This window comes from Ascaphus truei, chromosome 4 (genome assembly GCF_040206685.1).
Source record: "Ascaphus truei isolate aAscTru1 chromosome 4, aAscTru1.hap1, whole genome shotgun sequence".
Classification (NCBI taxonomy): domain Eukaryota; kingdom Metazoa; phylum Chordata; class Amphibia; order Anura; family Ascaphidae; genus Ascaphus; species Ascaphus truei.
Window position 1 is genome coordinate 383877976 of NC_134486.1, and position 15368 is coordinate 383893343.

Genomic DNA, 15368 nt, shown 5'->3' on the forward strand with positions numbered 1-15368 from the left:
GTCCACATTAGCTGCTTAATTTTAATTTGAGGAGCGCTTGTGTAATCTCCTCTTCGGATACTGGGCCAAATTGAAAGTTGTGGGCAGTGTTGGGAGGGGGTGGGGCTATGTGGGTACTCCCAGGATGAGATTCAGGTTTGTGGTTTGGGCTGCGTTTCGCTAATAAGTTAGTGGCACACCCCACAAAGTAATCATTGAATGCATTTGCAATGTCAGTGGGGTTTGTCAGAGTAATATCCCCCTTAGTGATATTACTTGGTTGTTGATGGTTAGGAGGCTGGAATATATTGTTGATGACCTTCCAGAAGTTAGCTGGGTTTGATGTATTCTGGAGGAGATTGTCAGAGTAATATTGTGCTTTTGCGTGCCTTGTTTGCCTTGTGCACATGTTCCGCATGCATCTGTAGTGATTGAGATCCTTGGTAGTGCCAGTTATTTTGTAGCTTTTCCACAAGGTAACCCTGAACTGGTAGAGTGCTATAAGGTCAGTTATAACCCATGGAAGGTGGGCCCCCCGTACCCTTATTTTGCGTAGTGGAGCATGGGTATTGCAGAGTTTTAAGAACTCGGATTGGAAATAGTCGAGCGCAGAATCAGGGTCGGGAATTAAATCGATTCTGTGCCATGGGCAGTTGGTAAGGTCAGCCAGAAACTGTTGTGGGTTAAAGTTTCTAAATGTTCTAGTGAGGAGAACTTTAGGGCTTGAATTTGGCGGTTTAATTTTCCTTACACAGTACACTATTGCATGGTCACTGACAATGTCAGGAAGGATGCCAGAGGATTGGATTCTGTTGGGGTTTGAGGAGAGAATCCAGTCTAGCAAGGAATAGTTGTGCGATTTCAGGTTTATCCGTGTGGGTTGGGAAATGAGTTGTGATAGGTTAAGTGACTTGAGTTGTATCTGGATTTTGTGGTTTGTAGGGTCAAGCCAATTGAAGTTGAAATCCCCAAGAACTAGCAGCTCACTCTTCTCATTCAGAGAGGAAATGGAGCCAAGAAACTGGGTGATATCAGTCAGGTACTGTGGAGGGGCTTTTGGGGGCGGTAGATGCCAGCAAGCAAAATGGGCTTAGAAAAGGGGAGGCAGATTTTGCCAACTAGAATTTCAAAAGAGGGTGGGCTTGGGGGGCAATTTAACAGTGTAAATTGTAAGGTGTCTGCAATATAAAATAACACCCCTCCTCCTCTCTTTGACCTATCTCTCCTAGAAATGGAGTATCCCTGAATGGCGATTTTTGCATCGGGGATTTTAGGGGTTAGCCATGTTTCTGTAAGAACGATGGCTTTGGGTTTATGCATAAGGCACCATGCCCTTAGTTTGTCCAGTTTGGGCAGCAGGCTCCGGATATTTATATGGGCGACAGATAGCCCTTTTTGGAATTTAAAGGTGGAATTCTCAGGGCTATATTGCTATAAGGATATGAAATGTGTAGTTTATTTTTCTTGTGATTTATAACATGGTAAATTTGGTCATATAAAAAAAATCATCCATTGAATTCACTTGAATCCTGTAGAGGCTGGAGGGTTAGAAATCCATGAAGAAGACGACACAGGTGGAACGCAATTATTCCTTCTCGTGTGTGGACAATCCTTAAATCCCTGTTTGTTAGGGCGGAGTGTCTTGCAAAGGGAACTTATGTGTTTTTGGGCAGTCCTTTGGCCTTTTTATTAAACAGGCACTGCAACTGTTGCTTTGCATCATACAATAGTCATAAAGATGGATGTAATACCTCTATCGCATGCTAAATATATATATATCAGATGTCCAGGGCACTCATCATAAGAAAATGTAGAATAATACTTAGCTTCCAACTGGGTGCATGCAGTAGGGCGAGGATCACCATCCAGCCCCAGGAAATACAGCAAATAAAAATCCGCTCCATGAGCTTGAGAAAGGACGTTAGGTCTGAAACGTAGCCCATATTTTAGTTTTTGTACTCTTTAGATGAAATACATTTATAACTTTTGATACATTATCTTTGCGAGTGGTGCAGATTTTTCTTTGATACAGTATATATATATATATATATATATATATATATATATATATATATATATATATAAATACTCTATGGGACTAGCATCTGGAGTTCTTAATATATATGTGTGTGCCAACTGCTGTGACAAGTTTTTTTTATTTATATATATATATATATATATATATATAAGAAAAAGCATTTTGTAAAGGTGATTGTACAGTTATTCTGAATCAGTAAATGGTCACCCACACATAGTTGTGGTTAGCATATGATTCCTGTATGATGACTATATTTAGTTCTTTTCTGTGTTTATTTTTTTTTATTGTGCAGCTAGGACATTTCCAAAGAAGGGCCAGACATGTGTTGTCCACTACACAGGTAAGACAAACTATGATTTGTTCATGTATAACGGAGCCATGTTGCTCTCTAGGTACTGTAGATGTTCGTAAAACCCTTACAAGGAGTGCGGAGCAGAGGTTGTGAGGCTTATGCGCAAGTACAGAGATACAAATATTTCTTACAGGTGTGAAGAAAATACATATATAAAGGTTGCAAGTGGGTGTGATCTGGTTTATCTATTAGATCGGTCTTTGTGTACAGTATAAGATGAGATGCATTTACTTTTTCAGGCATGAAACACTAACCCACAAAGCTTGGAATTTAATTTCAGAGTTAACATGATTGGAATTCGAACCATGATCACCAGGTTCCTGGGTAGTAATATTAGCCCCCGGCCAGTCCATCTCCCTCTACACTACTATTCTGCCCCTGATTATATCTCCCACGAGACCACCATTAGACACTTGCAATTTTCCTTCCTCCTGACTTTTTACTTACTCTCTGCAAAGCATAATTGAAAACAACTGTCTTAAAAAAAAAGTGCATATCAGTAGCATTGAAGCAATAACACCCCCATCATGTCACTTACGCCAGGGGTGCGCAACCTTGTTTTGCTGCACCCCCCCCCCTCCACCCCCTGCCTGCTCTCCTCCGTTGTTGCGCCACCCACCCCTTACCTCACACGACGTCAAAGTTGCGCCACCCCACCTTACCTCACACAGCGTCAAATGATGCTGCGGGTCGTGTGACATCACGTGACCCGCGGCATCATTTGACGTCACGTTACCGTGGCAACTGTGATGTCACATGACCCCGCAGGCGCGTCCTGAAGCCGGCTGGTTGCAGAGGCCTCGTGCGGTCCCCCGGCATTTTATTTAAATGTCTTGGGGGAAAGCGCGGGACCTCTGCAACCGCCCACGCCCCCCCCCAAAAAAAATTCCGCTCCCCCCCAGTTTGCGCACCGCTGACTTATGCTATGCTACACACTGATACTACTTTGCACTTATATATGTACTTCTGCATTCCCTGTTTATCGCTTCCGTACCATGTGAATTGGGAGCTCTCCTGGGCAAACATTCTGCTTCCAAGTGTTGTCTTGTAGGATTTATGTGCTTCTCAAAGTACTGTATAATATCACGTATTTTAATTTGGCTGTATGCTTGCATTGAAACGTCTGCCTTTAATGGTTTACATCAAATAAATGTATAATGCTAATGCACTGGTCAAGCAATAAAATATTTATAGGTTAGCATTTTATGTATATTTTGAGGAGCATTGGAAAACATCTCGGTATATGTGTTATGCCTCCTCATTATAGCTACTGTTAGATTATACTTGTTCTATGTGAGGGTTTCCCTGTATACTGTATGTTCCAATAACATCTACATTCCAATACTATCGTTTCCCAACCTGTGATATAAGTGCCAACTGTGCCACCTGCAGCTTCAACGCTTAGTAACCTCCAGTCAGTGGCGCAGCTAGACATGCGCAGGTCCACAGGCAAACTTTTTTGGGGGGCCCCATTATGAGTGAACATATTCCGTAGATTCAGGCGTTTACACACACACACACACATACACACACACACACACACCCCTGCGTGTTGGCGGCCCTACGAGCCCCCCTCTGCTTTTACACCACCTCACTCTGCTCCATTCACCCCTCTCTCCTCTTATATTTCTCTCCCCCTCTTTAACCCCCTCCCTCACTACCCCCCTTTTCCTCTCACACTCGTTTCCCCCCTCCCTCCATACTCAATCCAGCTCCCTCAATCCTCCCCTCCACCCCCTGGCCACACACATACAATTTCCCCACACACACAATTCCCCATCTACAATACAGTACGCCCCCCATACACAAGTTAGAATAACCACCTACACTACATTAACTAGCACCCCCTTCCCCACACACACAAGGGGTTGCAAAACTCGGGTGTACAGTATACTGCACAGTAACATCTTCTTTTAATACAGTTAATTATAGACAATTGTGTAAAGAATTACACAAACTATTTTACTGACAGACACTGAGGCACAAATAGCACACTGACAGAGCAAACTGTAACTGACAAATTGACACACAAACACACAGCATACTGACACACTGAAGCACACTGACACACATCAAACGCACACAGCAAATTGACACACACACATAACAAACTGACACACAAACACACACACAGCAAACTGACACAAACAAACAACTGGCACACACACACAGCATACCTTCCCACAGTGGCACATAGTAACGCCCCCTCCCCCCCCCCCCCCCCCCCTGATGTCACGGAGAGCAGGGGCGGGCAGAACTCTGCAGCTCTCTGCCTCAGTTCTGCCCCTGCTCTCTGCAATCCCCCCCCCCCCCCAACTCTCCAAGCCTCTGCTGCCTGCTCTCTGCTTACACCCCCTCCCCCCCCCCCCCCCCCTCGTCTCACAGCTCCTGGTCCAGCCGGCAAGTTGCTGTTAAGGGGACCTGAGGAGGAAGGGGGCCCTGACTTCTGTGGTCGTCGCCTAGGCTGCTGGCCCAAATTTCTTGGCTCTCCCCCCTGTCGGCGACCCTGAGCAGGGGGCCCCCAAGAGCACGGGCCCCCAGGCTTTGCCCGGGCTATAGCTACACCCCCACCTCCAGTGTTTCTTTTATAAATCCAGTTACTTTAGGTATTTGAAGGTCTCTGTTATTCCATAGTGAGGTTCTCATAAGGCTTTTGATGTACACCTGACATACATCATGTCCTTGTGAAAGATGATCAGGAAAGACACAGGGATACAAACAGATACAAACATTGCTAGTTGAAGACAGTCTGTTGTACAGATCTGAGTGTCTCAAATGTGTTGCTATCTTCACCAGAGGAATATTTTGTTTTATTATCACTGGCTCGCTTGAAACTTTACATATGAAACTGTCATTTGGTGAATCACTTTATAAACACTTTGACATAATTGTAGCAACGTATTCTTTAATGTACAGTAATGACAATTGTTCCTGTTTTTTTTATGTATGTAAAGCTGACATATTAAAGGGGCAGTCCCTCCTAAGACTAAAGTGTGCTAATGGCAGGGACATATTTAGGAGGTTTCATGTGGGTGTTTACCAATGTCTGACAGCTATGAGCATATTGAAATCCTTTTTTTGTTAGCTTGTACACATGGTAAGCTGAGACATCATAGAAGGGGTTTGATCTAGTTACTCCTGGTTGTATGATGTCACTGTGTGTTAATAAAGAGTTTGCACCAGTTAAATATCGAGTCTCTCCCCCTTACTTACTTTATTGGTTCTGATAAGGAAAGTGTTGGGAGAGGAAACATTTAACTGATGAACCCTTCCCCAATCCAGGGGCCCCAAAGATAAAGATTTGTGTGAGTGCACATGTGCATGTCATTACCCCAAATCAGGGCCGCCGATGGGGGGGTAGAGCCGGGACAACTGTGCTGGGCTTGGCCAGCCTAGGGGCCGACTTCTGCATCCTATTGCCGGGTATTGTATGGGTATTGTGGTGTGAGTGGGATACCATCATTGCTTTCTTCCATAATAAATGGATGTCCATGTGCAGATGTGCGGGATTTTTAATGTAGTAGATTAGTTTAGAATCAAATATCTAAAACTTAATGTCTTAAAACACCTCTATTTTATATTTTCTCAAATGAATAACAAAGGTTGCTACAAATTTTCTGTAGCTGATCTCCGTTCATATTCTGGTCACTAAGTAATATTTTAGCACCGTTCTGGAAGTCTTCAACCAACCCAGTTGGGTTTTTTTGGGAGGGGGGTTTCAAACTCCTATACATTTTGAAACATAAACAGGATTTGAAATGCAAATACCTGGAAAACCTGAAACAAGTCAAAATTATTTTGTCGAAAAAACGATATCTTAAATTTGTCAGAAATCTATTCCACTTGAGTGTTTTGCTTTTGCGATTTCATTTTTTTTAAACTTCAACCTTTCCCCACTTTTTTTATTATTTCAAACATTTTTATTGTTTTCTGACAGGGGTACATTCACATCACATGGTTGTTTATAGACAGTAAACTTAATTAACATATACATTTAAAAGTGAACAACCCGAAGCATCTCAAAGTTGATTGATCAAGAAGAGTCGATCTGCTCCTAGTATTTTGTAACCTCCTATGCATTTAGATTCTATTATGTAGATCCCCGTCCGGGAGAATTAACAGTTATAGGAGGATCTTAGATCAAACCCCTTATATTAGTACTGTAAAGGATAGACAGAGAGAAAGAGGGGGAAAAGAGAGAAAAACAGAAGGAGAGGGGAGAGACGGGATAGGAACGGGGAAACCATATCTCATTTTTAATCTCTTTAATTATAAGGCCACTGTGCCCAAACTTTCTCATATTGTACTATATTCCCCACTTTTTCACTTAGATGAGCTGGAAAAAATCCTTATTTGCGCAGTAGCATTTTTTTTTTTTTGTCACCTACAACTTTCCATGTTTGTTAAATGCAGGATGCAGCCATCACGTTTTTGTTGGGAAGGGGTACTTGTGACACTTTTTTCGCTGCAGTCTTTGATTAGGCTGAAGATTGCAACTTTTGGTTAGCAAAAAGGAGACCCACAAAGACATTTCTACAAGTTCCAGCTACAGAGCCCTGCTAATAACCAGTGACGTACTCCAAACCGCAAGAGAACCAATTCTATGGTGGGAAAGAAGTGGCGCAGAGGCCAGTGAAGCAGGTACAGCACAGAGGCAACATTCTAGGCTTGGTGAATAGGTGAATGCAGTTCATTTTTTTTTTCTTCATCGCTGCTATACATCGCGAAATTGGCAGGGAAGCATATAGGGCCGTGTCTGCGATGGCTTTCCAGTTTCCAGCTGCTAGGTATTGGATTGATCTCCCAGGGGGCGTTCCATCTTCCATTGACCTGAGGCATGGAGCCTGGAAGTTGAGGCTGTGAAATATGGAAGAGAGCCAGGGAATGATGGCAACCGCTCCACGAAAATGTTGTTCTTCTCTTTAGTATTCTTTTGTTTTGTAAGGAGGAGCTGTGGGAGTTACGTGTGGACATACCCGAGTACGTATGCATTTTCACTGTGCGATTAGTAATGTTACTTCTAGCCTACTGCCATCATGACACATCTCTTCCGTCATGTTGTGAATCTATAGAGACTTTCTGGGTTGGCCAAATAAAAAGGTTTTGGAACATATTAGGAACACATCATAGTAGATGAGGTTGAAAAAAAGATATACGTCCATTGAATTCGACCTATGTTAAATTTAGATGGCAGATACTCATCCTATGTATACAGTATACAGTAGATGACAGATACTCATTCTATATTTGTATTTAGTGTATATTGATCCAGAGGAAGGCAAACAAAACACCCCAGGGAAACATCATCCAATGAAAAATAAATTCCTTCCTGACTCCAGTAATGGCAATCAGATCTCTCACTCAATCAACAGCCTGAAATAATAAGGGTAGGGGAGACAGATGCTGGAAAGCTTGGTAACATTCTGTCCTTTGCATTTTTAAAGGTGGGAGTGACATGAGCAGAAATGTGAGGGAGTATAAAGCAGCTTGAAATGGATTTTAGTCATTGCTGTGTGTAGGCAGCATGGCACAATAACCTGCCGGGTGCTATATATATATATATATATATATATATATATATATATATATATATATATATATATATATATAATCTCGTACAAATGTGTATAGGAAGCAAATTTGTAATTCCAGGAGAATGGGAACAGTTATTCTTACTCACTAATGATAAAAAGCACTTATGAGCACATTATTATCTTGGATAGCTCATGCCTTTATTGTCCTAGCCACAAATGGTCTGTAAGCAGCAGGTCAGATTCAGTATCTGACTCCAGTATCTCCAGTATCTGACTCAGTATTCAGATTCCTTCTGGGAAAACACACAAGCTTAATATCACTGTAGAAATACAGACTGTAACCATGATGCGATATCATAGTAATCTCTGTAATAGTACAGAATAGAGCATGAAACGGGTATACTGGGTATACTTGGAGTCACCTGCCCCCATACCAATGCATTATTTCCCCCATAGTAAAATAAATAAATAACAGGGAGGATGCCATCATGTTGGCAGTCTCCCCCACTCACTAGAAAATAGGTTAAAGATCATGACAGTTAGAAGGGCAAGTGTGAAGGAAAAGACACAGGGGCCTATGCAGAGAGCAGCGCTATTTCAAAACTCGCCATTTTTTGGAGAAAATCGCGCAGAAAACAGCAGAAAATGGCGAGTTACCAAAAACGCGGCAATTTTTTTTTTCTATTTCTAAAACTCGCCTCGCGGCTGGCGAGAACCTCCATCTCGCCAGTTTTAAAAATATCCTAATGCAGAGAGGCTAGAACGGCATCTAGCGGCTGTTCGCGCCAATAAAATGGCGCGATTGTCTCCTTTTTGCCTCGCCAGGAAAAGTTGGCAAGAAGCTGCCGCTCGCGGCCATAGGAAAGGAAAAAAAAAGGCGCAAATTTTTTTTAACACATTTCTGCAGCGCGCATCTCGCCAATTTAAACTCGCCACACGCATTCATGTTAAACATAGCAGAATTCGCACATTTCTGCATATGGAGAATAAAACTCTCCAAAAAAGCTACTTTTTATTAAACTCGCCAATTTTACAATTCTCTGCTCTCTGCATAGGCCCCACAGTGTGGCAACGAGAGCAAACCACCCTGTCCCGTAAACATGAACTACTGTTCTAAAAATGGGGTTTACTATAATTATAGAATATATGTTCGTATGTGGTCAAATGGGAGAAAAGTCTAAGAACTGGCGTATGAATCACTTCTGATCACTGAAATTCTAGTCACTGAGGAAACTAGCACTGGATGTGCTGCTGACCCATCCCTTACTGAAAGGGTTAATCGCTACTGTACACCTTCCTCAGAATATCCCCAATCATCCTCTCTTCACAAACCTTCCTGGAACCACCAAGGTGCTATTACATGGACCCGCGAGTTTCAGACATGTAAGGACTCTAGTTCCCTTTCCAAAGGATTCCTGATTCCTCTAAAGCTCAACCTATCTAACTCTAACAAGGGGAAAGTATTGCAAAAGTGGAGCATGCAGTCATTGTTCTTCTATATCCGGGGTGGCCAACTCCAGTCCTCAAGGGACACCAACAGGTCAAGATCAGTCAATTGAAACCTTACAGAATGTGTCCAATATATTACAATATAGTGAATGTATCCAGTTACACTTAACAAGAGTTGCATTACTATGGATTACAAATAGAACGGTGTTACAATCTATCCTCTTTCTGCACAAATACAGGCAGTAAGTAGCATGTGTGAGGTATTTTGGAATTTGGGGTCAAACCTATTATATATATTACACATGTTGCATAAACTTTTTCTGGCGTGTATTAGATCAATTAGCTCCATAGACATGCTTGAACTCAGATGTTTTTCATTTTGGGTAATCAAATGTGATGGCATAGGTAGGCGTTATTCGAGATGACCGCCAGACCTATTTAAACACTCCTAGAGAAAGCGCCCGAGTGCTGTGAAACGCGTGGGACATCCGCTTTTGGACTTACTTTTAATTTATGTCATCCTGAGAAAGGTTCGCCAACGCAGCGAAACGTCGACCTTTGCTAAATAAATTGGACTTTTGTTTGAAGACCACACGTGTGCCACGGCTTTTGTATTTCTATATTTCCGGTGGTTGCTGTATACATGGAGGACTACTGATAATGAGCATTGGTGGCACTTATACCTGGTACCGTGAGGGCACCAATTTTTGAACGAATAAAGCCTTGAATATTTTTCTATTGGAGTCGGGTTCCCGCGCTCCTTTTTTGCAAGCAGCTGCTCCGTATCCTTCGCTTCCTGTGGGATATCCTTAAAGCCAGACTTTGAAGACTGGCGTTGGCCACCCCTGTTCTATATTATATACAGTATATAATTATATAGAGAATTTAACAAAAGACAGGGGTGCCCAATGCTACATCCAATTGACAAAACATATATGGTAATAAGTATAATGTTGAAATACTTCAATAATAATAATAATTACTTGGTTATTTAGTTAAACCCTTTGGCCAAAGCGTCATAAGCCTGCATACCAAACGTCAAGGTATAACCAAAAATGCAGGTCCTAACAGTAAAACTGTGAACCCTTCCTTTTACCTCTGTATGAGGGGAAAGAACCATAGTAGGTACTGTTCTTGCAGCAAAGTGAAAAGACCTCCCAAGTTAGATTATTTAGCATTAGAATATAACATTTGTTTTGGATAACTTTCTTTTCTTTCTTTTTTTTTTTTACATGACTGCAAAAGTAAAATGTGCAGATTGCCATCTTTATTTAAAGGAACCTCAAACATTTTCCTAAATACAGCCCTAGTACAGTATATACGTGGTGGTTAGTCATAACCATTCATGGATTCAAGTTGAGGCATACAGTACTGTACAGGAGTCAGCTACTTTTGCACTGACTGGACTGTGTACTGCTGCATTTTGATACAATTAACAAATTTATTTTTATTTCCAGACAGTCACGTGTCGGCAGCATGGGCTCACGGGAAAGGGTTCTTACATTTCTAACACAGTTGCTTCTTTCCATGGCTAATTATAGATAGCCAAAGGAATCCCCACGGCTAGTTACAGTTAGCAAATAATAATACTTAATGGGCGCTATGTGGTCTGTGTGGAAGACAGCAGACCCATTAATATGGTTTGTAAACGGGACAGATTGTTACAGCATTGTGTTGCAGAAAGCACACTGTACATTGATAAGATTTATATTTGCTCATGGACAGTAATGTGATCGATTGGAAAATGGCCATTTCAAATTTCACATTACTGAATTCATTTAGAATTGAACAGGACAAGGCACAGTCATTTAAAAAGTGAGCTACATTTTACTGTATTACTAATCAATGGAAACTTGTGTGGGGGAAAAAACTTCCTGATTGCCCTATAAAGGTTTTTTTATAAGATTATTCACCATAAATCTGGTTATCTGGGGGATTTATTAGAATACTTTCTAATAGCTAAAACAAATAATAGTCCTTTTATAAATCATTGTATCTAGCAACTAGTAGACAAATTGTGTAGAAACCTTGTTGTATGGAGCTCCTTACGTGACTGTTGGATTATCTACAGTAAAAGCACAATGTATTATGAATTGCTTTTGGTCACTGGCCTTGTCTCCCACGAACACCCAGTTTGGTTTTTCTGTGTCCCTCTTACAATTCCTAAATAAACAAAACACATTATTCTCTGAGCCACCTCTGTACTTGTTCAAAGAAGTTCTATATGGACGCAAGTCCGTGTATTACCATATGAGAAGTTAGTATTAAAAAAGTCACTTGTGTTTTACGAACTCCCAATCTTTTTCCGTTTGTCTTTCTAAATTGTGCAAGTTAAATTATCTTAGTATTTGCTTGTGCCATTTTTTCCTTTTTAGAAGGCGAGTGTGGAAATAATAGTGCCAATGGAAGACAAATATGCTGAGTTTAAGTTGGGTAGTTGATCCATTCCTACAACGTTCAGTTGTAGTTTTGAAAGCACCTAGGAGGAATGATATTGTGGTTAAAATGCCTCCCTCTGAAGTAGGAAAAACCCAATCATCATTATGTCTTTATTTAGTGACCCTCAGAGAAACAGGGACTACGTGTGGAAACTCGCTCCCACTAAAGGGGTCCTCGACAAACCCTTACACCAGTGTGGCTTTAATAAACAGCTCCTGAAAAAATGGTAGAAGGTGACACCCTAGCTCCAGATCTACTAGATGGTTGGAAAGGGCAAGGTGCATTGATGGACATCCACATGGTATTCATGGCATGTACAGAGCTACTTCTCTTATCTGATACCAGCTGCTGGCTTCATGGAGAGCAACCTTAAGAAACACTCCCCCTTTTTACATTGTCAGCCCCTTGGAGAAGGGCCCTCCATACCAATTGTAGCTGTATATGCTAATGTAGTACATCTTGTATGTTCTTTTGGTATTTTCTGTCACAACCCCATTGTACTGTGCTGCACCTCACATGCAACAACTAGGGCGGCAGACGGGCATCAAAATAGTTCACAAGCACAGGAATTGTAAGGTATTGCCCTTATATTAGCATGTCCACCACAGGAACCTTCACACCTTTTTGGAAACTAATATGCTTAAGCTGTGTGTGAATGGTCTCTTTTTTGTTTTATTTTACTTTGTTCAGATGGGCCAGTACATGGCACCCAGTGCACATGACCATTCCTGCTCCCAGGTTGTGAACCCAACACCAGGATGCGGACAGGCTCTGCCTGTTCGGTGTAGCTGGCTGTTATGGTCAAAAGTAAGCAGTGTCGCTCAGCACCCATGTGCCGGGTCATAACCTGCTTGAGTAGTGTGGTACTCAGCGGTCATGGAGAGTTTCGTAACTGTGGTCTTTAATATTGGATTGACTTTTGGAGGATATGGGATGCCAGTGAAGAGACTTGCAAAGGGCAGTAGCAGTGGAAGAATACAGATGTATAGCTCCCAAAAACAGAGCCACAGTATTACCTACAGTACCTTGTATATATATATATATATATATATATATATATATATATATATATATATATATATGTATCATATGAATGCTTTACCCCCTTCTTTGCTTTTCTAATGCATTAAAAGCACCCATGGCAGTGAAGGGGTCGTATGGAGCAATGTTGGTCTACTTCAGTATATCGTGACTTTTTAAAAATCATGTTGCCTCCTCTCCATCCATAAGGCGTAACACCTACTTCTTTAATGACTAATAATAACGTGGGTCGTTGTGATATTAATACACTTCCAAGCATCATTAACAGCATCATGCTGTTCTTGCCATTTTTGTTTACCTCCATCCAAATGCCTAACCCAGGGGTACTCAACTCCAGTCCTCAAGCCCCCCTAACAGGTCATGTTTTTAGGACATCCCAGCTTCAGCACAAGTGGCTCAATCAGTCCCTGCTTCAGCACAGGTGACTCAATCAGTCCTAGCTTCAGCACGTGGCTCAATCAGAGGTTCAGTCTTTGAAATATAGAAACTATTTTATTGGACCAACTTTGTGTTGGTCCAATAAAAGGCATCATACGGCCCTCTCCCTCATTTGCTACAACATGGAAGAAAGGACCAACACGGCTCCCCACCCTTCCTGGCAAACTTTTGTAAAGAACTTTTATTTTACTGTAAGTGAGACTCTTGCACTCCCAGGAGGCCCCTCTGAGCAGCCGTTCTCAATCCGTCGTCCTGGAAAATCTCAGTGGAACAGAAAACCTTTCAAAATCCACGTGAGGCAGCTCTCTCCCAAAGTCTGCACTTTTCTATCTCTAGCCAACACTGATTTCTAGATACAGGTCCAATATTCATCATTTTGTATATGTACAGAATTTAGTGTAGCTGTGGATGTCCTTTTTATTAAAAAAATAATAATTTCAAAAATGGCCTGTGATGTGGGAGTTTGGAAACCTTTGAGTTTAGGAGTTAAGCGACGATTTATATTAATTTATCTATTTACTCCCGTTCTATTTATTCAGGATCTTTAATTACCATTGCTTTTATTTGAGCGTTGATCTTATTTTGGTATGGGACCTCCATTCCTTCCCATTGCTTCCTTTTTAGAACCAGTTTATCATCCCTTGGCGGATTCCTAATTCTTGGAAGGAATGTCTTGCCCTTGTGAATATCCTTGTAGTAAGAGCTTTGTTGTACGTTTTTGCTTGTCTTTTTTTTTTTTTATTATTTATTTATTTTTTTATTTCATGGGGATAATTCAGGACGCCCTGACATTTATATCACACGATCATTCTGCCATATCTCTTCCTGTGTTTTCCTGTTTTATATCCCTCATTGCGGTCTTCGTAAGGACTCTTTTATCTCCAAGACAGGGCAGAGTTTGCTGGGATTTACGAGTGTAATTCCATCGCTTTATGATCTTATTATAGCGATCAATCTAATAACCCTTTTATCTGAGAAAATGTATTCTGGCTTTACTACATAAATGTATAAACACATACAAACGTGTTTGCAGCATGCAAACACTAGTCTTGTGTTGGAAGTGATCTTCGCTAGGTGACAAGTGGGGAAGTCAAGCAGCATTGAGTGAAGATGATATTTTTTATATATGATAGTAACTTTTATTTTATTACTGAGTTTATATATAGAATTATACATTGGTTCACAATAGAAGACCACTGTAAAGGCAGGCTAGACGAAAATATAAGAATGTTGGAGGCGCTAGTGGAGTTGGTATTTATACCACTTCCCCACTCAACCCCCAATCCTCTTTGTTTTATGAAGTCATTTATGTGAGTTTTTTTGTATTAAACTGCGATAGTGCCATTCTGGCAGAACCCCACGGAAAATCCCATATAAGAGTTTCCATCCATGCCCGTATGGCACTATTGCACTTGAATGTGTGGCCCACTAGGAATCTGAAGAGCATTGATATTCATTAACCATCCACCTGGCTTCTGCTTCTCCTGGAATAGCACAAACCAATCTGTTCCGCTCCTCTCCTTCACCTGGGGTTTTTAGACAGAAGCAAAAGGGCAAGTTTGGGCTCTTCTTAAAGATAATCGGTAAGACGTCCACTGTCATCAATAACACCACAAAGCAAAGTGACCGGCTCCTTAATCCTGAGCAAGACCATATAGGAATATTTTTACGTTGAGGAAAAACTTCCAGCAGGGCGTAGTCCGCTGTAACCCCTTTGCTGCCACGAAGGAGCTAGATCAGTGGCGGGCAACTCCAGTCCTCAAGGGCCACCAACAGGTCAGGTTTTCAGGATATCCCTGCTTCAGCACAGGTGGCTCAATCCGTGGCTCAGTCGAGCTGTTGGCGACCCTTGAGGACTGGAGTTGCCCACCCCTTAGCTAGGTGCAGGTAAATAAAGCAGAATAAAAGCACCCTACTTGCAAGTAAACGCACAGTCCCTGCCCAGAAAATGTGGCAATAATAATAGGTTTATTCGACGTATTCCACGTGGATTATTCCGGTTGTGTGTCCCTCTGAGGAATGTTTCCAGCATTCATTGTAACGGCTGCACTGCACAATTTAATACCGTACAATTTACCGGGCCGGTTCAGACCTGTTG

The 15368-nt window shown here is 41.6% G+C and overlaps 1 protein-coding gene across 1 annotated transcript in view; it reads left to right on the plus strand.

Annotated features, from left to right (window-relative positions):
- Positions 1-15368, plus strand: part of FKBP1B (FKBP prolyl isomerase 1B) — a 97340-nt gene that overhangs the window by 5186 nt on the left and 76786 nt on the right. The window contains exon 2 of the mRNA XM_075598470.1: positions 2310-2357. Within this exon, the coding sequence (XP_075454585.1) occupies positions 2310-2357 (48 nt within the window). The remainder of the gene's footprint in view (positions 1-2309; positions 2358-15368) is intronic.